The 27,375-nt window shown below is 42.8% G+C and overlaps 1 protein-coding gene across 1 annotated transcript in view; it reads right to left on the reverse strand.

The window, feature by feature from the left end:
• Window positions 1-27,375, reverse strand: part of KCNH8 (potassium voltage-gated channel subfamily H member 8) — a 163,554-nt gene that overhangs the window by 82,207 nt on the left and 53,972 nt on the right. The window contains exon 2 of the mRNA XM_048510477.1: window positions 906-1,139. Coding sequence (XP_048366434.1) covers window positions 906-1,139 — 234 coding nt within the window. The remainder of the gene's footprint in view (window positions 1-905; window positions 1,140-27,375) is intronic.

The following is a 27,375-nucleotide window of genomic DNA, read 5'->3' on the forward strand; positions in this document are numbered from 1 at the left end:
ACAAATTATGCTAGGCTACATTTTGTTAATCTTTAAGGTGCCCCTTGACTCCTGTTTATCAAGGTAAGAGGCCATGTTATGGACTAGACTGAGTTGGAAGAAAGCCTTTTTTGCAGCCGCATTAACTTGCTCTTCAGCTGTAACAATGAGTCCAGTATAAACCCAAGGCCTATAACTAAGGCAGCAAGGCAGCAAGGGAACACAATGTCCTTCAATATCTCTGCCTTTCCAACCAATATTACATCTATCTTTTCAGTTCATTCACTTTTAGCCAATTTACCATAGCAACCAGGCAACAATGTACTATTGCATCACCAGGAGACCAGGAGAAGAATATATGGAGCTGGGTGTCATCTACATATTGATAATGGCTAATCCCAAAACTATGAATGATTTATAATAGATATTGAGTGTTTGTCAAAGTAGTCCTTACACAGTTTTAACACCCAGGATGGGAAATGATCCAATGTACAAGAAGTAGCCTTCATTGATCCTAGTATCTTATCAACATCCATCCCAAAAACTGAGTCAAAATTATCCATAAATTGACTAGGTGGTGTATTAGGCCTTTCTTCTGGTGTGCCTGTGTTACAACTGATGTCCTGTATTCATGATATTTTATCAGCAAAAAACTTGATAAAAATATCAAAGCTAATTTTCTCTTCTTAAGACAATACAGGCTCAGATTTTGGTGTCAGCAACTTTGTATTCCTTGAGCTACATTCAGCAGAACCCAATTTATAGTATTTTGGTGTGCTTTCACCCAAAAGCATTTCTGTAGTCCTTTGGACATTAATGTAATGTCAATAAACTTAAGTGGATGTTATATAACCCTTGCACTGAATAAGGGTAACACTTAGTATGTCTGGAATTAACTGAACACTGATAGATAAAAGGATACTCACCAGTCTTCCTATTAAGCATTATTTCTCCTTTGAATTCTACCTTTTCTTCCAGTGACTTTTCAATCTGATTCATCATCTGCTCATTTGTTTCAGCACCATATAAAAATTTACAGCTACAACTCTTCTGCATGACTTCAGTTCGTGTAAATCCAGAGAGCTCACAAAAGCCATCAGAACAGTAAACTATGGGGAATCCTTTTGCCACCTGAGCGTTTGCAAGGATGAAGTTACTATCTGTAGAAAAACACAAAAATGAAAACATTATTTATAAATGTGATTGCATTCTTCTAAGAACAGTGCGGTACTCAACTACATGTGCAGTTTCCTGAGTTTTTGTTTTACACAGAGAAAGGAGAGAAAGGTGAAAATAGAAAAAGAATGATAGATAAAAAAGAGGAAGACGAAAAGACAAAAGGAGAGAGAGATAAAAAGAGAGAAAGAGAGAATTTCAAAAGTAGAAGGGAAGTCAATATTGCGAAATGTTGGGTCAAACAGCAGCAGCTAAAGCAACATCGTGCCTATGAGAGGGCCCTCAAAGAGACAAGGAATCTATACACAACTAGCTGGGTGTAAGTAAACATCACACACCATTAAGAAACTGGCAGTGTGCTGCTTCTAAGCCACCTTTTAGGGGCAAGGAAAAATTGACTCAAAGGACAGCAACTGAATCTCAGAATTATATTATGAGCTATATCAATCTCATACAACTACAGCTGTCAGAATACAGACTGATTGGCAAAGGGTTCAATAGAACCCAGTTTCACCCCTCTCATTGGTATATGCAAGTCTCATGCTTGTCCACTTCCTTTGTCTTTGTCCAGCTGTCTCTCTTGGCTAGATATGTTGACTTTGAACTTGAGCACTGGATGAGAGGGATGGCTGGAGGAGAAAGAGCTTTGGCAGCAGTGGGGACTGGGGAGGAAATGTTGTCCACATTTCCCTCCTCACCACGCCCACAAAAAAACCCCTGGGATTCCTTTAAAAATAAAATTCAGCTAGCCAAGCAGCCTGAGGCTGGCAAGAGATTTGGGGTGGGGACAAGGACTGTGTGTTCCTTCCTTGGCCTTGGCCCTGCCTCCAATCTCTTGCCCATTTCAGGCCACTCCTTGGCTAGAAGGAAAATTAGCTTAATTTTATTTTGAAGGAATCAGGGTTTTTTCGCAAGTGCAATGGGGGTGGCCAAGGCACTCCCAGGCACCTGGAACCTGGGACAACAGTCCCCCACTCACCACTGTCATTGCACCCCTGCTGACACTTTGAATGTAACAAAAGCAGCATTCGCAAAACCAGGGATCTAGAGCAGGGGTAGGGAACCTGCGGCTCGAGAGCCGCATGCGGCTCTTCTGCCCTTGCACTGCGGCTCCACGAGCCGAGCCGCTGGCCCCATCCTTGCCCGCTCTGCAGGCAGCAGGGCGGCCGCACCAACTGCCCACGGCTGGCTGGGCCACGCTGCTGGCTTCCCCTCTTGCCTGCCCCGTTGGAGTGGGGCGGGCGCTTTCCCGGTGGCCGGTGAGGCCGAGCCGCTGGCCCCATCCTTGCCTGCCCTGCAGGCAGCAGGGTGGACACATCCATGCACTTCTCAGAATGAGTGGAGTAAAAGGTAAAAAAACCCAATGTATACAGTGTTACCTTTATTTTAAATGTCAAAAATTATTTGCGGCTCCAAGTGTTTTCTTTTCCCATGGAAAACGGGTCCAAATGGCTCTTTGAGTGTTAAAGGTTCCCTACCCCTGATGTAGAGAAATGAGCTATCCAAACCAGCTGACACCTTAGTGTTTATCTTTAAGTGGCTGTTCTCCATTCATGGGGTCTCAAGTGGTTAATAATAAGATGCACACATAATAATGCACACATATTAACACCCCCACACACACACATTTGTAACCCAGATTAACAGACCTATCAGCAAACTAATGCATGGTGAGGGAGTGGCCTTAACTCTGATATCAGCTGCCCTAGGAGCTACATTTCGCAAGGTTCCTGGATCCTCAAATGATGTCATTGAAACTTTCAGCTTCCAGTTTTCCCTTTTCCTGTGTCATGGTGTAACCCCTATGTTCAGAATGGGATGACCCAGAAAGGGGTGGAGACTGAAAGCAGCAGGAGGCTGCAGAATTCATGAAGTTGAAGGAAACAAGTCCACCAGGCTGGGACCTCAATTGATTTTTATAAGCCCTTAACACCTTGTTTAAGGTAACTGCAATGTTGTTGGGAACTAGTGGGAAGGGAGATGTTTAATTTGACTACATTGTAAATGTTAGAATGTATTGTTTCAGGGTTTTGTGTGTGTAATTGGGGAGAGTTCCTTTTGGGGATCTCCATCATCTCAAATCCAGTATACCATGCATCTGGAGTCTTCATGAGCCATCCACTTGCAGTAAGATATGGACTTGGCATTATCAGACTGTAATTAGAGGGATTTGAAATGAAACTTAAACAGGACCTTGAATTGTTATGTTAAATATTAACATTAAATGTTAATGTTTGATAAATGTTATATGTTAAAGAAAAGTAAATAATTTTGTTTAAAATGTAGTTGTTCCAAACTCCTTCCAAGTTCTACCCCACAGAACCCATAAGCTGAGGTTACACTAGTATGATATTTTTATTCACTAGTATGATATTTTTATTTATTGGTCACAAACTTGGAACTTTGGTGCTATCTCTGGTGGGGTGGGGAAAGAGTACTGGGATGAGGGAAAACACATTCTACTGGTGACAAGTGGTTCTCCTGCTGGTGCATCAACCAGCACATATTTCTTCTAGACTCAAGAGATGTCATTAGGCTCCTGAAAAGGTGTCCCTGAAGAATGTGAGAAATGTAATGTCCTGAGCACATCCCAGTGCATGATTGTTGAAGAATTATGGTTCTTTCTAGCTTTTTCTTCATGTTGGAAGTGATTCTCAGTTAGGCAGTACACTTTCTCTGGGTAGTGTGCATGTGTGTGGAATGGAAGGGAGTCATTGAATTATTCACTGCCTCCCTCTCAATGAAGAGGGTGAGCAGTACCAAGGTACATCAATAGGAAGTCTGTAGGACACTGTTCTTCACACATTCTCATAAATTATCATGTAGCTATCTATCAATAAAATTCAATCTGTGATTAGCTCAAATATAAAAAGTGAAAATGCTATTTATCTTCACTAATTCATTTTATTACTGAGCAATTTCAAATATACATAGGCTGCTTTGCCATACACTCAACACCATACTTTAAGAAAGCATTAAAATACCTCAGACATTCCGGGTGAGCGGGGGGGGGGGGGGGGGGGGACAGTGCCAGCTAAGACACAATATATCACAGATTTCTCACAAGCGCTAACCAAAAACTGCCCACATCAGTTTTGAAAAAGGCAAAACTAATTCAGCTATGCTACCAAGTTCCATATCTGCTGAGGCAGAGAATTTAAAGCTCTGTTCAATAAAAGAAAATCAATTCCCTTCAGGGCCCAAAGATTTCCCATCTGGTTCATCTGTAATTATTTATATGAATTCAGCTTTAATTAGTTTACCCAAAAATCCAGCTGTTATTGTCTCCTGTGGTTGTCTCCTGTGTTTCAGCTAGGCTTGCTATTTGTCTGCTGACATCAGGATCTTCCCTACCATCCCATAAAACCTCTCCCCCAGCACTTTTAATAATTTGAGAGAAGGAGAAAAATATGGTGAAAATGGCATTGGTAGCGTCACTCCAGAAATTTCCCCAAGTTTCTGGGGTCTTTATCATAGAGATAGAGGGAAATCCTAGATCATTACCTAGAAATGCTGCCATTTCCACATGAAAATCCTCCTTCCCCAGGCACCATCCCAAATTATCCTGGCATTTGCTTATGCAGGGTTTTAAAGGACAGAGGCAGCAAATCCCTGTAAAGAAGAGGTTGCTCCATCTATTTATTCCCCATTATTATCCAGTAAAATTATGTGTTCATAAAAAAAGAATAGCTCAAGCTCACTTTCAGTTGTTTAATTCATCCTTAGTTACATAAAACTTTCTATTACCAGTGTTTTATTTTCAGTGTTTTATTTTCAGACTGCAGCACCCTGTGGATTTGCTGAGGCTTGTGACTGAGTATCTGTCCCATCTTTTTTTGCAAGCACCTATAAAACCTGAGCTTGCCCACTGGCACAGGGAGTGGATAGAACTGGAACACACATTCAGCTGATTCAGATGTGCAGGTAAAAATCTGGCCCCTCTCTTTTTGCAAGTACCTTTAAAGTTTGAGGTGCAAGCCTTTGACAACAGCCGTGGCCGCTGACTCTTAGTCTGTGGTTCACAGCCTGCTATATCCTTTTAACCATCATTCTGTGCACTATTAAACATGGTAGCTTGATAAAAGAGCATTTATAGCGCATTGAATAACTATAAGCAAAACTTGCCTCCTCCTCCATCTTAGAGCTCTTACTTTCCTTTTTCTAGTGCAGGGGTCTGCAACCCGTGGCTCTGGAGCCGCATGCGGCTCTTTCATCCTTGTACTGTAGCTCTGCCTGGCTTGGGACTTGAGCAACCTGAGGGTTTAAACCCCTCCATTGCATGTCTGGCGGGGTGGGCACAAGCCAGCCATGCAAGCTGACGGACAGAGTAAGTTGCAGGGGAGGCTGCACTTACAGAGGATGTCCCCAGCCGGGCAGGTGACAGCAGGCGCCAGATGAGGGAAGGAGGGGAAAGGACATCGGAGGGAGGGAGGGAGGGAGGGAGGGAGGGAGGGAGGGAGGGAGGGAGGGAGGAAGGAAGGAAGGAAGGAAGGAAGGAAGGAAGGAAGGAAGGAAGGAAGGAAGGAAGGAAGGAAGGAAGGAAGGAAGGAAGGAAGGAAAAGGAAGAGAAAGAGGAAGGAATGAAGAAGAAGGAAGGAAGGATAGGCAGTAGCAGCTTAATCACCCGAACAACTTGCCCGGCAAGTTGCACTTTCCGGGATGCGACGGCAATGCGGCCTCCTTCCCGCCCACACCCTCCCACTCCCTCCCTCCCTCCCTCCCTCCTTCCTTCCTTCCTTCCTTCCTTCCTTCCTTCCTTCCTTCCTTCCTTCCTTCCTTCCTTCCTTCCTTCCTTCCTTCCTTCCTTCCTTCCTTCCTTCCTTCCTTCCTTCCTTTGGCGTCCTTTCCCCTCCTTCCCTTCTGTGGCTCCTGCTGTCCAGCTGGGGGCGTCCTCCATAAGTGAAGCCACCCCAGCAACTTACTCTGTCCATCAGCTAGCATGGCTGGCTTGCAGGCTGAAGGCAGGGCTTGGGGAGGTCGGGGGCAGGGGCGGGTCTTGAGGAGGTGGGGCCACACCCCTAGGGGTGGGTGGGGGTGTGGCACCCCCCAACCCCCCATAAAAATATAATTTTCTCTGTAGCACTTCATGGATTTCATAAGCAACACACTATAATTGTTTATACAAAGCGTAAAGGTAAAAAAACAATATATACAGTGTTATCTTCATTTTAAATGTCAAAAAGTATTTGTGGCTGCAAGTGTTTTCTTTTCCATGGAAAATGGGTCCAAATGGCTCTTTGGTTGTTAAAGGTTGCCAACCCCTGTTCTAGTGCCACCATTTTGTGTCAGCTTGAGGAGCCTCTGTGCTGCTGCTGCCATTTGCAGAATGTTCCCAGGAGTTTTCTCTCCTTGCCATTTCACTATAAAAAAGTTTGTCTTTCCTGGTGATCCACGGAGGACAGATCTACCTGCAATTGAAAGCAATGGGTAGACCTGTCTTCCGCATAGGTAGGTCTACTCATTGCTTCTCAAATGGGAGGTCAACCAGCCGTCCAAGTGGCTTTGATTCTTTGATGGTGTTCCTGTAGCTACTAATATATCTTTCTCCGGGATTGCCAGGAAAATCAGACTTCATTCATCAACGTTTTATAGTGATATGGTTCCCACAACATACTTGCTCTCCTTCCTTCCTTGAAAATGTATTGGATCCATCAGGCTATGTAGACAGATCATCCTTGTTGATTCCCGCACCCCATAGGGTGTGTGTGTGTGTTGTTTATGCTTGCAGGACAGGACAAAAAATCAATCCGGAGTTAAACCACATATTTTAAGATCACCCTACTCAACCCACTTCTCATTAACATATTCACAGAGTTGTTTTAAACCTGTCAAGTGATGCTTGAAAGACATTAGCATTTGTTTCAACAATTAATGCAATGGCTGTTCGATGGGTTTTCAACAGTAATGCAGACCCTACCCATATTTATCCAGCAATAAATATTATGTTTGGGAGTGACATTCATTATAATAAGCAACAAGCCTTCATTATAGTCTGTTCTGGGATTTAACCTGTGGAACTTCATCTGCTTTACTAAATCTCTTCTTTTTCTTCCAAAGAGAAAAAAAGAGAATGTAGAGTCAGTAAAGTAGGAGAGTACATGGATAGATCAGGGGACGTGGGGAAATGACCCTGGAATAGAACCATGACCCCCAGCCCACTAAACTGCAGATCCGGCAAGCTCATTTTACACTAACCAATTAAAGCTCTCTCCTGACTTCTTCATGACAATTAAGTAGATTTTACTTGTTCACAGAGAAACCACAATCCAGCTAGGTTCAAGACATTGCCTGACTTCTCAAGCTACCCACTTTTGTTTTCCTAAATGGAAAATGAATATCATTATCACTTATATGTCTTGGTGTGCGATTCTGCTGTCAAAACAAAATCAGATTCCCTTACTAGTAAAAGAATTAAAATCATACGCTTGCAGTGCAAATTGATGATGGTGCCTTTACATAAAAGCTAATGATTATATATCTCGAAAGCATCTGCAGCTTTCAAATTAATTTATTCCTAGGTTGCTTATTGTTTAAAATACAATTACCTACTATGAAGTCATTCATCCTCTCAGCTAATTCGGTGTGAATTAGATGAAGCAGAAAGAAACACTAAATGGGTAAAAGGGGACTTGGGGCCAGGCTAATTAGCTGCAGTTGAATGTTAGCATCTTATTGGGGTACAAATCAAGAGAAGCTGTGAGTGATGGGATTATACTTATAGTTCTATCCCTATGAATTGAAAATACCTTAATGGGTAGCCTCAAGTGGAACAAAATCTGTTCAGCTGAAGTCTGGGAGCACAATCTTTAAGATTTTAACACAGCAAACTGCATCTTATTTTGTCGAAGGCTTTCACGGCCGGAATCACTTGGGTGCTGTGTGGTTTCTGGGCTGTATGGCCGTGTTCTAGCAGCATTCTCTCCTGACGTTTCGCCTGCATCTGTGGCTGGCATCTTCAGAGGATATGAAGATTATGCATCTTATTTATTTCTTTACTTAATATTCCTTTATGACAAAATATGCTTAAAACTTTTTTTAAAAAACTTCCCTGTTCAATGGTCTTATGGACTTTAATTGTTAGCAATTTCAAGGGTTTTTACAACATAAAAAAGTGGAATAGGCAGATGCATCGGGGGGGGGGCAGATCCCCCTCTGGAGCCAGCACACCCCTGAATTGGCATGGGTGCCTATCCTGCCAGTGCAAGGACAAATGTGCTGGCAGGGGGATTACTTACCTGGCTGGCCAGGTGCTGTGCAGCTCTGCAATGCCCAGCCAGGTAGCTGCTACTTGTCTCCAGGCCCACCAGTGCAAAACACTGCGCCGATGTGGCCAGGGCCATGCCAGGGGGTGGAGCCAATTTTAGACACCGAGCCCCCATATGCTGGTGGAGCTGGCAGTGGAGAAATGTCAGTAGCCAGCTCTGGATGGTGTTCAGCCAAATGCTGCAACAACTGTCAAGAGTTCGGGTATGTTCCTTGTCAATGGAGGCTAAGGTGGTGCATGTGGCTCACCTGGCTTTTTGCCATCTTCCTCAGGTGAGACAATTGGTGCCCTACCTGTCCTACACTGACCTAGCCACAGAGATCCATTCACTGGTCCCTTGTAGACAAGATTATTGCAACTTGCTCTATGCAGGGCTACCCTTGACCCTGCTCTGGAAATTCCAGCTGGTTCAGAATGCAGAATGGTTCGACTGATGAGCACACATCAAGCTGGTGCTGCACCAGCTGAATTGGCTACGGGTGGTGTACTGAATCAGATTCAATGTGCTGGTACTGACCTTCAAAGCCCTAAATGGTCTGGAGCCAGCATACTTAGGGATATGTCCCTGGAAGATTGCTGCGACCAGTGAATGAAAATCTACTGGTGATCCTTGGCCAGGGAGAGATCTGGGTAGCCTCAGCTGGGGCCAGAACATTTTTGGCCCTGAACCCACCTGATGGAATGTTCTGTCTATTGAAACTAAGTCTCTGCAGGATCTGAGTCAATTCCTCAGGGCTTGTAAGTCATAACTGTTTCACCAGGCATGTGGTTGAGGCAGCTATTATTTTTTCCCATCATTGTGGCCTCCCCCTTCTCCATTCATTCTTTCCACCCTACATTTCCTCCTGGCATCAGATATGTAATCACTGGGATTTTTACTGCCACCATTTGAGATTAGGTTTTAAATTATTTATATTTTTGATCTGTTTTATTGTATTGCATCCATTACTGATAGACTGGAAGCCACCTGAAACTTGTAAGGAGAAGGACAGCATGTAAGTTCAATAATAGATAAGTAATAAAAATCCCTTGACTGAAAGCCAAGTAATACACACATTTTAAGCATATTGGATCAAGGGTGTATGATCCCTAAACAGGGTATTCCCAGTCATTTTTCATTTTTTCCTGTGCAGAGAAAAAACCCTCAAAAAGCCATGCCTGCAAAGCAGCAATCTTGGGTCAAATGCCTTTCATGGAAAAACCAACACAACAAGCTCAACAGAACCATTGAAGGACCCAGTAATCCTAAATCAAGGTGTCAAGCCAGAAACCCAGCAGAACCCAAGACTATTCTGGCAGTACAAGCACAACAAAAATAATGTGAAAATAGAGAATCTCTGCAATAAAAACTCAAGATTGGGGGGGGGGAGGTTTTGTAAGCCCAACAGAACCAGTGAAAATGCACAGGTGCCCAACAGAACCCAGGAAGAATTTAATCCCCCACCCCAACAAAGCCTTTCCCCATCACACCCTTAAAAGAAGAGAAGAGTTTTGAATTTATACTCCACTTTTCTCTCTTGTAAGGAGACTCAAGGTGGCTTATGAGCTCCTTTCCCTTCCTGTCCCCACAATAGACACCTTGTGAAGTAGGAGGGACTGAGAGAGTTCTGTAAGAACTGTGGCCCAAGGTCACCCTGTAGGAATGTAAGAGTGCAGAAACACATCTGGTTCATCAGATAAGCCTCTGCCACTCAGATGGAGGAGTGGGGAATCAAACCCAGTTCTTCAGATTAGAATCCACCTACTCTTAACCACTACACAATTCTTGCTCTCAGCCTCCGTGGACCTGGCAAGCCCCTTCCCCCACTCCAAAACACCCGCTGGGCCTTCCGTAGGCATAGCAAATCCCTTCCCCTGCCCCCCAAAACTCTAGCTGGGCCCTCCGTGGATCCAGCAAAGCCTCCCTGCCTTTCCTTTCCACCCCAACCATCTAAATTCCACTCTCTCTCCACACCTTTCAACTCTTCCCCCACCAAAATACTCCATCCCAAAACTCACCTCGCCACCCACCCTACCCCTTCCACCCTCCCCACCCCTCACATTTACACCCTCCCCCACACCTTCATAACCACCTTCAAACCATCCCCCTATTCCTACCCACACCTTCACACCCTTTCCCACGCTAATACTCACCTGACAACCCTTCTCCTATCTCAACCCTTACCTCTCTACCCTCCTCCACCCCAAGGCTCACCTTCCCACCCTGCCCCACCAGAACCCTCATCTTTCTGCTTTCCCCCACCTCAAGACTCTCTGTTCCACCCTCGCCCAATCTGCCACCCCAAGCCTCCCTTTTCAACCCTGCTGCCATCCCAAGCCACTCCTCTCCACCCTCCCCATCTTCATCTTCTAACCTACCCCAAGCCACACCTCTCCGACCCCCAAGTCATGGGCCTAGAATAAGAAGTGTTGTGCAGTGAGAAAGGGGTCCACTACAACCCCACTAAAGCCCATTGTGGGAGAAGATGTATCTCCCCTGAAATGGGCTTTGCTGCCAGTTAGATTAGGTTTATCTTAAATGTTCTTTAAATGTCATTTTCTAATCCCAAGTGAACATTTGTATTATGGCAATATCAGAATTTCTCTATAGTTAGGAACCAATGATAGAATAAATCACCCTTCACTTTCTTGCTTTTTCTCACTGTATATTATAGTTTTGCTTTTCCACTGTAAATCAGAAAGTTAGATAACAAATCTCCCATTTATCAAAGAAGTGTTGTGACAAGTTACAGCACAAGATATGAATCAAGGGAGTACAGAAACATTAGTGTGGGTTAGATAAACCTACAGAATGGAATGGGGGTATTTCATAATTGAAATAATGCTGCATAAAATACAAAAGCAAATTGATTTTTAATTTTTTTTAAATTTTAACGTCCATGCTTGTTAGAGTTCTAGGAAAAATATGGGAAATTGTTATATGTTTATGCAGTTTTCCTGATTCCACCTTTTCAGATTGCTGGAGGGTAGGTTCCAGGGGAAAGAAAAAGAAGAGTTTGGATTTATACTTTCCTTTCATTCCTGTAAGAAGACTCAAAGGCTTACAAACTCCTTTCCCTTCCTCTCCCCACAACAGACACCTTGTGAGATAGGTCAGTCTCTGAGAGTTCCAAAGAACTGTGACTAGCCCAAGGTTGCCCAGCAGAAATATAGAAGTGGGGAAGCAGATCTGGCTCACCAGATAAGACTCTGCCACTCATGTGGAGCAGTGGGGAATCAAACCCAGTTCTCCAGATTAGAGTTCACCTGTTCTTAACTACTACACCATGCTGGCTCTTTGGAAGGGGGTATGCTAGAAAGAGGTATTTACTTACTTACTAGACCAGTAATTTAAGAAGTATTTCCGCTATTAATAAGAAGAAAGAATGCAATTTAACAAAAAGTGGAAATTCAGCAAACCAAATTCATTGTTGATAGCAATTATTGGCATAAGCAGTCATTAATTACAACCTATTGTTGTCTGACAGTTTACAGTTGTTTTCAGGTAAATAAGGAGAAGTAAAGGAAGTGGTATGGTATAGCCTGATCTTCTCAGATGTTACACAGGGTTAGTATTTGGATGGAAGATTACCAAGGAAGACACTACAGAGAAAAACAGTGGCAAACCACCTCTGCTTCTCATTTGCCTTGAAAACTCCTCACTGATGTCTCCATAAGTCAGTTGCAACTTGATGGTCCTTATGGACATAAATAAGGATGAGTAGCAGGAGCAATAAGGAGAAAAAAGGGAAGCAATGAGTAGGTGTCAACTAGACAGGCAGCAAGATAAGATTACATCACAATGATTGTAAGTTAATATAGTTGTCATCAAAAAACTCCAGAAAGGAATCCCAAGTGCCAACAAATTTATATTACTTTGTATCAAATGTTAATTGCTTCAGAGAGACCAAGTTTGTGAGTAAGATTGCCAGTCACCAATATTAGGTGGCCAGCTAGCTTTTCAGATCTGTAAAAGTAGTCTCTTTGCAACTGATTGAATGACATACAGACATGTACATTTTATTAGGGAGTACAACACATCTGAATATTGCATTCCCAGGCTAAGGAGTCCAAATCATTTTTCATTAAATGGTGATATTTTGGTATTAGTGTTCTGAGGATAACAGACTGATCATCTAAGAGCTTTAATTTTGGCACTTCTAAGATGGAATGAACTTTAGATCCAAATAAAGAAAACAGATGCTTACACTGGATTTGTTTCCACTGTTCATTAACACAATTGGTATTTAGTCTGCAAGTCTTTGAAAAATAACAAAAACTCTTGAGAATTTAATAATGGAAAGGGTTTTCTTAGTCTAGACTTGGTACCAAAAATGTGCATGTTTCAGTTCTGTGTACTGTAATAAGCCAGATCAGTGATTTACAAGTTATTGTCACTTAAAGGTCTGCACAAGGTTGAAGAATGGACAGTACAGTTCCTATGTAGACCTTTCCACAGCTACAGGGTATGTGATATACTCCTGCAGAAGTGAGGGGGTCTCTCTTATCCTTTGCTGAGTGTAGCATTTGCTGTATTTTCCTCAGCAAAGGACAAGAGAGACCCCCTGCAGGAGTATATACCATACCCTGTAGCTGTGGAAAGGTCTACATAGGAACCACAAAACGCAGCATTCAGACCCGTATTAAGGAACACGAAAGACGCTGTCGGCTTAATCATCCTGAAAAATCTGCAGTTGCAGAACATGTGTTAAACAAAACTGGACATAATATTTTATTTGAGAACACTGAAATTCTGGACAATTCAGAAGCTTACTATGTCAGACTGCACAGGGAGGCCATTGAAATTCACAAACACCAGGACAACTTCAATAAGAAAGAAAACACGTTAAAAATTAGCAAAGCCTGGCTCCCAGTACTTAAAAAATGGACTGATAATCCCACCTGCAATACAATGCACTCAACCACAGAGTGCATAGCAAGTTCCACCCAAACACTTAATGATTGGTTCCCCACCCTGGGACATGGACAATATACCACACTAAACTTTCCCTTTTCACTTTGGCCCTTTCTGCATGGGCATTTTATGGCACCCTGGGGATGGCAAAAACGCCGTCCCCAGGGAGCCATTCGCACAGGGGGCGCAGCTGCTTTGCAGCCGCACTGCCCTCATGTCGCCCGACCGGCATGAAGCTGGCATTTCCCAACCTCGCTCGAGCTCCCCCCCCCACTCCCCCCGTCACTTACCTGGTTCCTGGCCCTCCGGTGCATCGCCAAGGCCTGGGGACACGTCCCCCTGCCCTGCAACGCTCAAGCAGGCGCGCAGGGCCGGGGGCGTGTCTCCAGGCCCCAGCGACGTGCCGGAGGGCCAGGGACAAGCCGGGTCGGCCGTGGAGAGCCGTCGTCCCAGCCAGTTCTGGGACCGTCCGCATGGATTATGCCAACCCAACCCCTTCCGTCCGCATGGATTATGCCAACCCAACCCCTTCCGCACGGCCTCTGACACAGTGTGAAACAGACTTTTCTCTGTGATACACCTCTGAAGATGCCAGCCACAGATGCAGGTGACACGTTAGGAACAAAATCCACCAGACCATGGCCACACAGCCTGGAAAACCCACCAGAACCAGTACACACAAAGTGTTTGGTGCATGGTGGAGGTGAATGTCCACTGTGGCAAGATATCTTATATGGACATATTTCCTCTAGCCCTGCTTTCACTTTCCATGATAAGTAAATCCACTTATGACATGATTTTAATTTTGCTTCATTGCCAAAGCAAGACAGATTTGTGAATGGGCAAAGCTTTGCCCCAGTCCTCTTCCCTCTGCCTGCAGCCAGTCTGCCTAGCCTTACTCCTCCATTCCCTTGCACTGCTTTGCATGCTTCCCCTTCACCCTCCTCCCTGTTTCCAATTACTTCCCACTTCTTGTCCTGCCGTATCCTTCCTATGGTCCTGCTGTATCACTTCTATTGCCCATGGCCTCCCTGCTCCTGCATATCTTTAGATCCATAGATTAAAAAAATGAAATAATTGATAGATCAATAAATCAATAGTAATACTAAAAAAGTAAAAATAATAAGATTAGTCCATCTGTCCAAACACCCAATTTGATCAACAAACTGGGATGTCTCCAGCCTTATTGTTTTATACACAAACAATTGATGATTCCAGACGACACTGGGAAAAACTCATCTGTCTTGACACTTGGGCCAAAGCACATTGGAAGATGGATGATCATGAACCCAGGGAACTTAGCAAAAGGCAGCTCACGTCCTTTTGTGGTTTTGCAGTTTGCACACTACCATTGCTCCCCCCTCCCAATTCCTACCATAAAAGACAATTAGTGTTCAGGCAAAGTGTACAGATGATGTATTCAATACTTTTCTTTAATAGTTTGCCTTTCTTATGTTAATATATTGATCCATCAATAGATTGGTAGTTTTACATATCAATCTATTGATACTGATAGATTGATAGATTGATATATCAATCAATTTATCAATTGATATATCAATCTATTGTTAAGGTTAAAGACAACAATAAAATTATATTAAAAATTACAGCATGCATGCATGACAGAAAACCCATGAAACATCACCTGCTCCCCCCCAGATACAAGCAAAAAGTCAGCTGATGGGTAATACCTGCTCCGCCACAAACAGGGCAGTGGGTAATAATGCTGAACATGCCCTGAAACAAAAACTCCCTGGTCAATTCTCTTTGAAGTCATGGAAACTTCACCGTGATTAATTGGCCTATAAATGGTGAAACTAACTGGGAGGGGCCCTATCCTAGACAGCCCAGAGCCGCCTGATCTGGCCAGATTTCAGAAGCTAAGCAGGGTTGGCCCTAGTAAATACTTGGATAGGAAACGCTCAAAGAATATCAGGGTTGTTATACAGCAGAAGGCAATGGCAAACTACTTCTGTTAGACTCTTGCCTTGAAAACCCTACTGGGCTTCCATAGGTTGGTTGTGACTTAGCAGCATTTTACATACACAACTAGGAGGGACATTGTAGTTCAGTACAGTAAAGTTTAACTGAAAAGATTTACAGTATAATATGTAATTTTCCATATTAGCCTGGATGATATCATTGGATGAGAGGCTTACAGCAAGAATGAGTTTGTGATTAAGGATTTTAGCTGGAGTTTGAAATTATTCTTATGACTTGATTATAGTATTGTACATATAGGGAAATTGTTTTCATACTGAAACCTGCCACTAATGGGATAAAAATCTAAATAAATAAACATTCCTAAGCAATAACTAGTTGGAAACACTGGAATCTGAAACACTGAACACAGCAATTAATTACTGAAACATTCACTGGAATAATATTTTAAAACTAGCAAGTTTTGTATCATTTGACGTTAAGCATAGCAATGGTGTGGTATACTATGTATGGAGCAGTACAGGCTAGAGTTACAGGGCTTACATCTCAATCCTATACATTCATACTGACTCAGTAGTAAGCTCCGCCACACTTCCAAAAAGATCCTAGTCTTGTCCATTAAAAGGGACAAACAAGCAAACATAATAATCCAATTCACCAATAATACTTCACTGCATATTCCTTCACAGTAGGGTTACCAAACTCAAGGTGGGGCCTGGGGTTCTCCTGAAATTACAGTTGGACTCCAGACTACAAAGATCTATTCTCACAGAAAAATGGAAACTTCAGAAAATGGATTCTATGGTAGAGTCAAGGAAAAATGGACTGTTTAGGATTGCAAGTCAATGTTTTAAATGTTTAGTGATTTTAAAATAAACCAGTTCCTGAGCTTTGAGTGATCAGCATCAATTTCACTTAATGGTATTCAGTTATTCCTGAAAAATATAGTGATCAACTGCACGAAAGGGGAGACTGTAGACAGAGGATGTGCTAATGATGTGTGCATATCCAGAAATGGGTCTTAAACTATGAGGCAGAACAGTTGCTAAAGGAGGAAAAAACTGCAGCTTGACACCTGCATGTGTTCATGAGGCTACTTGCCATTTTTAAAACTTTCACAGGCCTTGACATGGAATCCTCAAAGTAAGTCATGCTTCCTCCTTGTATATCTCTGGTTTCAATAGTAAGGAGAAAAGTGGGAAGGCAACCCAAAGCAACTTTATTCAGGGGCGTTCATCGATATACCTAATAATAAAGAGGTCCCTGTTACAATGATGACAGCAGCAAAACCAGACCAGCCAGGTAGAAGTGGGCATGTATTTGGAAACTTACCATAAAAGCAGAAAATATGATTAATATAAATTAATCAAAACCCAACCAAATCACTCGGTAAAGACTAAGCTTGGTCTATCAGAAATGGAATGTTGAGCATCAGTCCTTAAAAAATTCAGATAGGGAAACTGGCCTTCTCAAATCCTGGATTGGGAGAGAGGTTTGTGTTGGAGAATTTCCAAACTCTTTTTCTTCATATCCTTGCTATTTCTTGTAGTTGCTCCCCCCCACCAGCTTCTATTGTTCATATTTACAAGCTGTTTTGTTCTCTCGGAGATAAATATAATAAACATTTCTTATTAAATAACAAAATAAATCCCCAAGCTTATTGCTCCCTTTATGAAGAAGCTGTCTGTGGAAAAGTTTTGGTGTGAGGGTTACACAAGACAAAAATGTTTAAGCAGTTTGCCAGTTTAGATATTCTGGGAAAATTCAGTTTGCCTGCAAAACAGAACAAATAAATTGTGTACGAGGGGACAAGAGGGGGGAACGACCTCTGTAGCCTGAATATTCTTTGTAATTCTAAGAGATCTTCTGACTGGACCTAGAGGTTGACAACTCTGAGATTCTTTAACTTGCATAGGTTTCCACAGCTCTATACGTTTACCTCTTCTCTGTAGAATCCATTCAGCGGGAAAGGAGTGGCACTATCTCTGTGAGGCCTGATTTCTGAGTAAGGACAGCCCCAAGCCTTGAGTAAGGTTCAGCAGAAAGCAATGAACAGACAGTCATGACTTGAAAGGCAGCCAAATCCTAAGTACTTTCATCAAAACAGAGGAAAGTTAATGGGAGCCTTGGGAGCCACATCTCCTTTCATGACTTATGCCCTGTCTCAGCCGTAATGTTCAAACAAGCCCATAACAATCTGACATTCTTGGACTCCAATCAACAGCAAAATAACATTTCAAGCTGCCTCTATTGTTCTGCAGTGTGCGGAGATAGACCTGGCTATTAAGGATGACAGAAATCACCCACTTTGCTGCAGAACTGCTTTGCACATAAACAAGTAAGCCATGTAGGAGTCATGTTGGGAGGAGATTGACTGACCACAGCAGGAGCCAGAAAGAAGCTATTCTTCAGGGTTAAGTAGGGAACCAGTGTCTTTAATCACAGTAATTGTCCCGAGAATCAGTAACAGGTCAACCTCAGAACACAGTTGTAAACTGGGTCATATTCAAGGAACAGAAAGCCTGTCATCCACTTTTCTAGCTTATCCATGACATTATCCCACCTTTCCTCAGGGCAGCGTACTTGGTTTTCCCTTCCCGTAGCCAGTAACTGCAAATGCAACATGGCTAAAAAAGTAGAAGCCAGCAGTAATAATTAAAATGAGTAGAAACCCCAGGGTCAACAATGCTAAAATCAATGATTAGCAGCAAAATAAGAATTAAATGGACTTGTAAAAAAAAATCAAGAGGTTCTGGATAGAAGTATATATGAAAATGCAGAAAATACTTAAACAAACATTTCCTTTCACTGCTGAAACTATGCTATTAGGAATTTTGCCTGAAAAGCTTCCAAAGAAGTTTAATGAACTATGTTGGCACTTATTAACAGCTGCAAGGGTAATAATTACATCTCGTTGGAAAACTGAAAGAGAATGTAACACAGAACTCTGGAAAGATAAAGTCAGAGAATATGCTACGATGGGGAAAAATAACAAATCCTGTAAACAGACAGTCAAACAAGAGTTTGATGGGAAATGGGAATTGTAATGTTTATATGAGGCTGAATTTATTATGTAAGAATAATAACAATAGTAAGAGTATTAATTTGTTATTGATTAAAATATAAGTAACTGCTTATTAGATACTTATTGTTGTTTTAGAACTAAAGGTAAGAGGGAAACAAATCTTAAAACCATGTAGTTTTCTCTCTGAATATCAATATTGTAATTTTAAGATCTAATGTGTTAAGAGTTAATAGATATATAATTTATGGATAACTTCTCTCTTCCTATGTTTTTTCTATTTTTCAACTATATTTGAGAAAATTAATATTTTTCAAAAAATTCACAATTCAATTAAAATATTAATTCGCAACCTGGCACCCACACACTTGAAGGGCTATCTCCAATTATAATATTTAGGCAGTCATCTGTAATCTATACTGTCCTTTAGGGTAGCCTGTCTGGCATGGACCAAAGCCTGGACCTTTCCCATCATGGCTTTTGCTCTGTGGATTACAATCCCAGATGAAATGAGGGAAGACTTCTCCTTGGAAATCTTCAGGAGACACTGAAAAGCTTGCCTAAAACATTACTTCAGCTAGTGCTGTGCCGACCACGGTACCAGAAGTTAGACTCAAAGTGGGTAGAACTCCCAACTCTTTAGCTTGTCCAGCTTCTGTTTAAAAGCCCAGCAATGTACCATCAAAAAGTACCCTTAGAACAAAAGGATGGTGTGTTTGTGTGGCCCATTAAAACAGCATGCTAAAGTAGATTGACAATAGAAACAGTTGCTTGTGTTTATTTAACACCTCTAACTCAGCACTTCAGAACATTAACACTGGGTGGTGCTGCAACCACTCCCACCCTTAGTCCTATTCATTTGAGTCTTTTGCTGATGGTGGAGGTGATGGTGCTTCTTGTGAAATTGGTGTAGTTTGCTGTACTCATGGAAAGTTCCATAAAATTGGAGTTGACTGATGGCAACCCCATAGGATTTTTGAAGCAAGAGACATTCAGAGGTGGTTTGCCTTTGTCTGCTTCTTCAGAGCAGCCCTGGAATCTCCTTGGATGTCTCCCATCCAAATGATCCTGATTAGTTTCCAAAATCTGGTCAAGGCAGTTTGCTGTGGATGCTAGATTCCATAGTCCCCAAAGAACCTTCCACATACTTATTTAACTTAATCTAGGTCAGGGGTAGGGAACCTGCGGCTCTCCAGATGTTCAGGAACTACAATTCCCATCAGCCTCTGTCAGCATGGCCAATTGGCCATGCTGGTAGGGGCTGGTGGGAATTGTAGTTCCTGAACATCTGGAGAGCCACAGGTTCCCTACCCCTGATCTAGGTGAAAAAATTACTTACATCATGAAGGCTGACCTTTTGGAGGTAGAAGTTGGCATAGAAGCAGTTTCAGGCCATGTTTGCATTGTTAGCACTGTGACTTTGGTACCTTACAAAGTAACATTCTACTTCTTCCTGGAGAAATTTATGTCTAGAGAAGAAATTATGTTACTACTGGTCCCAACCAAAGGGAAAGGGGGTGAATCTGCCTGTTTGGAAGGTGCACAGCTGCACCAATGGATTCGCCCTCCCCAGGGTACTTGCCCCAATGGACTGCTGGCATGCAGCTGCTGCAACTCTCCCGGTGCAGGGATGCTGTGCCAGACACTGCAACTGTATCCCAGTGCCCCTGTCACCACCAGCATAGGGGGAGCAGGATGTGGTCGGGGGAAGGAGCTGATGTTTGTTAGCTTCTCCCAGCCATTCACCACCTTACATTGGCATCTGGACTGTGAACTTAAGCAGTGGCATAGTGCCAAGGGGGTGGGGGTGGTGCATGATGGACAAGGTGTGTGGCGGTTTGGGGGCATGGCAGGGACATTCCAGGGGCATGCTGTGGCGGGAGCAGGCAGAGTCGTGGCAAGGACACGGTGCTCGCGTGCCTTAGGCACAGTTCCCCCTCACTCCAGCCCTGGACTTAAGCCACCAAAAAGGTTATGCAAGTCTATTGAGCCCCATGGAGCGCCTCTCGACAGTGTAAAGGCTTGTTTGCTTTGCAAGCATTCTCACGTGCTGGAAAGTCTCTATGGGAGTGGCAGGGTGCCACAGCTGGCTGCCTGGTCACTTGGATAGGTCTGCCCATGTGGTATTTAAGGCATGGTGATCACAGTATGGTTCTTGGCTGTGTGGAAAGCATGAAACTGCTTTCAAAGCTTCTGTTTGGGGAGGGATGGCATATTATATCTAATAAATAAATAACTGTTTACACTTCAATGGGATTTTCTGCCTATTACATAAAAGCCATAGGAAGGCTTACACTACTGTTTAACTGCTGTGAGTCTTAAAAAAAAACCATTTCAAATATTATTCTAGGCCAATAATAGCAATGTACTTAACAGTGGGATTCCTCTGCCTTGAACAACTTAGTGAAAGAAGGAATTTTGCTAGTACACCTGAAGTTTATTCTTCTGTTCAACTGTTAAATATAAAGGAAATATGGACCTTAACTCCAATAAATTATTGGTTCATTGATTTTGCGGCATTCTTCTATTTCTCCCCTTTCTCCCAATATTTTTTCTTCCTTGGCAAATATGTAGTATTGACATAGCACTTCACTTTCAAACACTAAGCCTGCAAATCTAATAATCTGTTCATTTAATCATTCATATATTCAAGCATACCTCCTCCACCCTTGAAAAAAATAGTTTTCCAGGCAAACTTGAGCTGCACTATCATCTGTTTCTAAAAATTAGGCACCAGGATTGAAGCCATTTCAATACTGTATATTTAGGGGTATCCAGTCACGCCTACCGAAAGGACATGCAACTTGCAATATCAGAGTGCATGGTCACTATTTCATCTGAAATGGGCCCTTCACATATTTTCTGCTTCAGTACATGGTACACTGAACCCTGACGCAAAAAGGTTTGGAGAAGCATGTACTGAAGAAATGTGCTGCTCGTTTCAGATGAAATTACAACCACATGTATTGTGAGGATTGAGGATAGTACATGTTCTCCAAACATTTATTTATTTATTAATAATTTTATATACCACCCCTCCCCCGAAGGGCTCTGGGCAGTGAACAACAGAATACAACACAAACAGATGGAGAACATAACAAAATACAAATTATAACTAAATAATCTAGGCTCCATAAATCACAATATACTAAAACCTATTAAAATACAGCGTTCCATACAAAATTGTCGGCGCCCAGAATTAAAACCTTCAGTAAAAAACCCTCCCAAGGGGGGCGGGCGGTGGGCCTCATTGATGTTAAAGAGGCACAAGATGTAAAGGAGAACAGAGAGAGGGGGCGCACCAATCAGTGGATGGTCCCTTCAAAAGCCCGGTGGAACAACTCAGTCTTACAGGCCCTGCGAAATTCACCAAGGACCCGCAGGGCCCGGTCAGATGGAGGAAGAGTGTTCCACCAGGCCAGCCGCATCATCGAGGGGCTGGGGACCACCAGCAAATTGGCCTCTGCTGAATGCATATGGGGTAAGGCGGTCCCGAAGGTACATGTGGCTGGTAGACTCCTGGAATGTGCATTTATGCTGTCTGAAAATAGGGAGACCTATAGGTTATTATTGGATCATTCCTCCACCTCTTGAGAATAAAACAGATTAGAGATTTCAAGGATATATAGTAGAGTCAGCTCAGCTCTAGTTCACCTTGCATGCATACTACATCTAGACAATAATTTTAATCTCCCCCCTTACCAGCTGCCAAAGGGTGTGACATCACTTCTAGCAAAAACCCAGATGTGATGTCACATTACTCTAGGAATTATCAGACACCCTATGGTAAAACCATAAAGTTCTACACTATCAGTGATGGCTGATTCCACACACACACACACCTCTGGTATCCTGCCAGGTTCTTGTGCATTCTCGATAAATAAACCCTTGCAGTTCCTTTCCCCCTCTTTTTGTGTTGGCAGACAAATGGTGCAGTCTCAAACAGAGTTACAAGTCTGTAATTGTATTATAGTAAGTGGGGTTTATAAAACTATAAACTTTGATTATGATAGTGGTCAGGGAAAGGCAGGCTTATGTTATTAGGAGATGGAAGAAGGAATGAGATTCAGTCTCTGGCACAGGATTGCCAGCTCTGGGTTTGAAAATTCTTGAGAGATTTTGGGGGTGGAACCTGGAGAGCGATGAGTTTGGAGAGGGGAGGGACTTCAATAAAGTATGATGCCATAGAGTCCACATTCCAAGGTGTCCATTTTCCTCAGGTGTACTGATCACTGTTGCCTGGAGATCGGATGTAATAGCAGGAAACCTCCAGCCAAGATCTGGAGGCTGACAGTCTTACTCCAGCATGAAGACTGAATTGTTCATGGCTCATCAGAATCAAGGTTGCACATTTATTTATTTATTTTTAATTGGTTAAACTTATATACCGCCCTCAACCTTAATTTATAACCTTGGTTTTTCAACAATCTCAATGAGGTTAGTTTGGTAGCATTTCAAGGCTGAAATTAGCTCAGAGAAATAGGGGTTACAGGGTTAAGGTCACTTCCTGGTCCTTTAACTTTGGTTGCCAATCCCAGGGGATGCCTGGAGTTCTCCTGTAATTACAACTGATCTCCATACAATAGAGATCAGTGCCCCTAGAGGAAATAGCAGCTATAGAAGGTGGGGTCCATGGCATCACATCCATGTTGAGCTCCTCACCCCTCAAACCCTGCTTGCCCCAGGCTCTACCCTAAAATCTCCAGGAATTTCCCAACTTGTAACTGAAAATCCTACCCTAAAACCTCTGGAAGATCAAAACAGTCAGTAGTCCTATAAACCTGTAGATTTTAGGGATGGAGTCTGAGGGGGGTATGGTTTGGAGAGGGGAGGGGCTTCAGTGCCATAGAAGTCATCACCATTTTCTCCATGAACTGATCTTTGTTGTCTGAAGTTTGGAGAACAATTGCAATAATGGGAGATCTCCAGCCACCACGTGGAAATTGGCAATCCTAATTTTTTCCCCAGTAAGTAACAATAGAGCAATACCCTGTTAACTGGGTACCATTAGTTAGCACTGATATTTATAAAAATCTAATAGTTTTACTACTCAAGGACATGTTTATAGTATGGTGCTGAAAGAATATGTATGATATTTTCTCTTTCTGAAAAAAAGCGCAACATAACCTTGTTGATCAACACTGCTTAGAAGCATGGATTTGGATGTAGTTTAGCATTGTACTTGGTTGGTTGTTTTTTTAGTCTCTGAAGGAGACTAAACGTTATTTAATGAAAGCATAAACATACTTTTTCTCTTGCCTTTCTTCACCTTTCCTGGAGAGAGATGTATCTTTTCCCCCAGAAGACTCCTTTCAATAATACAGGACTATAGCAAAGTCAAGCCAAGGAAATTAGTTTTGCACAGCATGTTAATAGCAGCAAGCTGCCCTCTACAGTCTTCTTCCATCAAGACACATGCTGCTCTAGCTAAGACATACTTGCAATGTAATCTTATGCATGAGTACTCAGAAGGAAGTCTCACTGAATTCATCAGAACTTTCCGCAATGCAAAGGTACAAAGGACTTCAGTTCTACTGCTGCTTTCCAAACGACATTTGTATACCCAGGTAGTTCTGAATCAACACAAAGTGTGAAATGCTGGGAGTTCTAGTATTTTTCTTTATAAATAACAGCAGAATGGGGAAACAGTTCAGTTGGGCCCACAAAGGGGAATGAGTAACCCTTTCCTTCATGCCATTTTTTTGTTTTTTGGCAATGATTTACTGGAGGGGCTATTTGCCTTGTTGGGGCAATGCTCCAAGCATCATATGGAGTATTGTATGTTTGCTCCAATAAGGCAATAGTTGTTCTTTGAGACTGTTTCAGGTTGGAAAGGGCAGGGGCGTACCTAGGCACACTGGCGCCCGGGGACAAAACCTGAGTTTGGCTTCCCCATGAGCGTGCATGGGCGGCCACCCCCCCCCACCATGACCAAACAATGATTTTTTGTACCAGCTCACAAAACACCTCCCACTCCCATCAAAACATACATGGCTCTCTCCCCACCAACTCTTTTCCTAATTTCCTAATCACAACAACCCTATGAGGTAGGTTGTTAAATGAGAAACAACTCCAAAGCCAGTGGCAGAGTGGGTATTAAGCATGTAAACCTCTCTCACAAATCACCCCAGTAAAACATTTTACCAAACAAATGTCAGCATCATCTCTCACAAAACACCTCCAGTGGAATCCGCCCCCAAACAGAATCACTTTCAATGGTAAGTGCTTTTAAACTAGGTCAAATTCTTCCACTTTTTTTAAATCTACCTTAAAGGGAGAATCTGGGGTCCCAAAGTTAAAACAAAATTAGAAAGTGATGCTGTGTTTGGGGGTGAATTCTCCCCCACCCTGAAACAGCATCACTTTTGAGGGTTGGAGATTCAAGATGAAACAAATAGCAGTTTTGGCTATTGAATCTGGGCAAATTTTAAGGGCACATTCGGATTAAAAAAAATTGTCCGGTTATGTCCTGCCCAAATATGAACAAATGCTTGAATGCAAGGTATTTGGGGTTCTGGGGGGGTATTTTGGGAGTTTCGAGAAACACTGCATGGAAGCAGCATTTTAAAGCTAAGCGGCACCACCATGATTTCAGAAGGGCATCATCCAGGGCTGTCCTTGGATGATACCACCCGAGTTTGGTGATGTTTGGTTCAGGGGCAAGCAAAGTTACGGATGCCCAAATGGAATGCTTCCTCATCCCCACAGTTGTTTTCAATGAGGAGCTAACCTGAGATCGCGAGGGCTACTCCCTTTGAGGGACCATAACTTTGGTCCCCCTGAACATTGGAACTCTCACCTCTTCAAACTTGGGTGATAATCCTAAGAATAGTTAACAGATGATTACCACTGAAATTTTTTGGTGTCACTAGCTTTAAAAATACACCCCTTCCAGGCACCCCAAAAAATTTGGCCAAAGATTTGCTTTGTTTTGCAGTGACTTTGCTCCATTGTAGCTAATGAGGAATTTCTGAGGCAGGCTGCACATTTTTGAAGATAGAGGCACCAGACTTTCAGGGTGGCTCCAAGAGGCCTTGCAGTAATAGCATCCAAGCTTGGTGAGCTTTTCTTCTGGAGTGGGGTTTGAGAGGAGTTCTTGAGAGAACTCAGCCCACAGGCTTTCTTATGCAGGAGCGGGCAAACAAAATAAGCCTTTTGGGGGCCCATAAAATTGAACCTCAGAAGCAAGGTTGGCTCCAAACCTGGATGCTATTACCAGGAGTGGCCCTCCTGGAGCCACCCTGGAAAGTCTGGGTGCCCTCTATCTTCAAAAAAATGTGCAGCCTGCCTTACACACTCAGAAATTCCCCATTGGCTACAATGGAGCAAAGTCGCTCAAAAAACAAAAGAATCTTGGAGCAAATTCTATTGGGGTGCCTGGAAGGGGTGTATTTTTAAAGCTAGTGATTAATTAAATGTTGCAAGGGTATCATCTGTTAAACTATTTCTGTATGATGCCACCCAAGTTTGGTGAAGTTATGTTCAGGGGGACCAAAGTTATGGTCCACTCAAATGGGTAGCCCTATCTCTATAGGTTAGCTCCCATTGAAAACAATGGGGATGGGGGCACCCCATTTGGGGGCCCATAACTTTGCTACCCCTGGACCAAACATCACCAAATTTGGGTGGTATCATCAGGGCAGTCTCTGGATGGTACCCTGAAATTTTGGTGCCGCTAGCCTTAAAAATGCGCCCCCTGCAGGCCGGAAAGTGAAAAAAACACTTAAAACATTAAAAAACACACAAACGACCCTGAAATGTTGGCGCCCCCCCATGTGACCAAATGGGGGGCGCCCGGGGACAAAGGGTACCCTCTGTCCCTAGGCAGGAACGCCACTGGGAAAGGGTTAAACCTTTCCTGTGCTATCATTCTGATCTGAATCAGAATGGGGGCTTCTCTTTAGAAAAAGAAAAATGCCTGGGAGCCCACAAGTTCCACTGTCTTGCCTAGTATGATCCTTAATGTCTAAAAGTGAAAAATGGGTAGCACCCAAGAACATTCTTCAGGGAACTGATATTGGTTATGACTCAGTGTCAAGTTTACATTTGGTAACAATTTTGGATTTGTTGCCCAGTAATGTGTGAAATTGTAGAGCTTGTTAAAAAACCCTGAAAGGTATATATTCAAGAGCAGACTGCTCCCTTTGAAAATACAGACTTCCTTGTCACTCATAAAACAAACGTGTTGCAAGTATATTAATCAAAATGTTTCTCAAGTTTTGATTTTGGTGGGGCAGCAATGTTGTAAAGTTTGGAGTCCAAACCAGCAGGTTCAGAGTATAAATCAGCTTAATTTGAACTGAAGCACACGGAGCCTCATCCAAGCATCAATCTTGGAAACAGGCCCAAACTAACCACAGGAGCACGCCTCATGTGACTGGTCAATAAAAAGGTATTTGCCACTTGGTCCCTAGGTTCCAAATAATAGAGACTTGCCAACATTCTGTGGTTCTTGCTTTTTCTGACAGTGATTATGTTGATCTTAATTTTTTTTAAAAATTCAACACACATGTATCTCTGAGCTTATTGTCTGGTAATTAGAAATTATCTTCGTTGTCCTGCCTCCTCTTTTTTCTACAGATCCTGCAAGAAAACGTTCTGCTTTGAAAAGCTTCCTGACTATCTTCAGGTGGTTTGGCTGTTCCCCCTCCTAGCTTCCTACTTAGGCTTTCAGTTTATTTCTGCAGGTATATCTCTGTTTACTCAAATATTTGAAGAATGGGCTTAATCAATAGATTGCAGGAGTTTTTCTGTGACTGTGTAAATACAACCCATTAATTCTCATTATTCATTAGAGTGTGTTGTTTCAACACAATCCATGTGACCTCTTTTCAAACCAGATCAGGATTGCCAGCTCTAGATTGGGGCATAGCTGGAGATTGGGGGGGGGGGGCTGAGGAGGGCGAGGCTTGGGGAGGGATGTCAATGGCATATGATACCATATAGTCCACCTTCCAAAGCAGCCATTTTCTCCAGGTAAACTGATCTATTTCTCCTGGAGATCAGTTGTAATAGAGGCAGATCTCCCACTACCACTTGGAGGTTGGCAACCCTAAACCAGACTCCTGGCAAAGAAACTGGCAAAGTTGCAGTATCAGA

Source organism: Sphaerodactylus townsendi, linkage group LG11, assembly GCF_021028975.2.
Source record: "Sphaerodactylus townsendi isolate TG3544 linkage group LG11, MPM_Stown_v2.3, whole genome shotgun sequence".
NCBI lineage: Eukaryota > Metazoa > Chordata > Lepidosauria > Squamata > Sphaerodactylidae > Sphaerodactylus > Sphaerodactylus townsendi.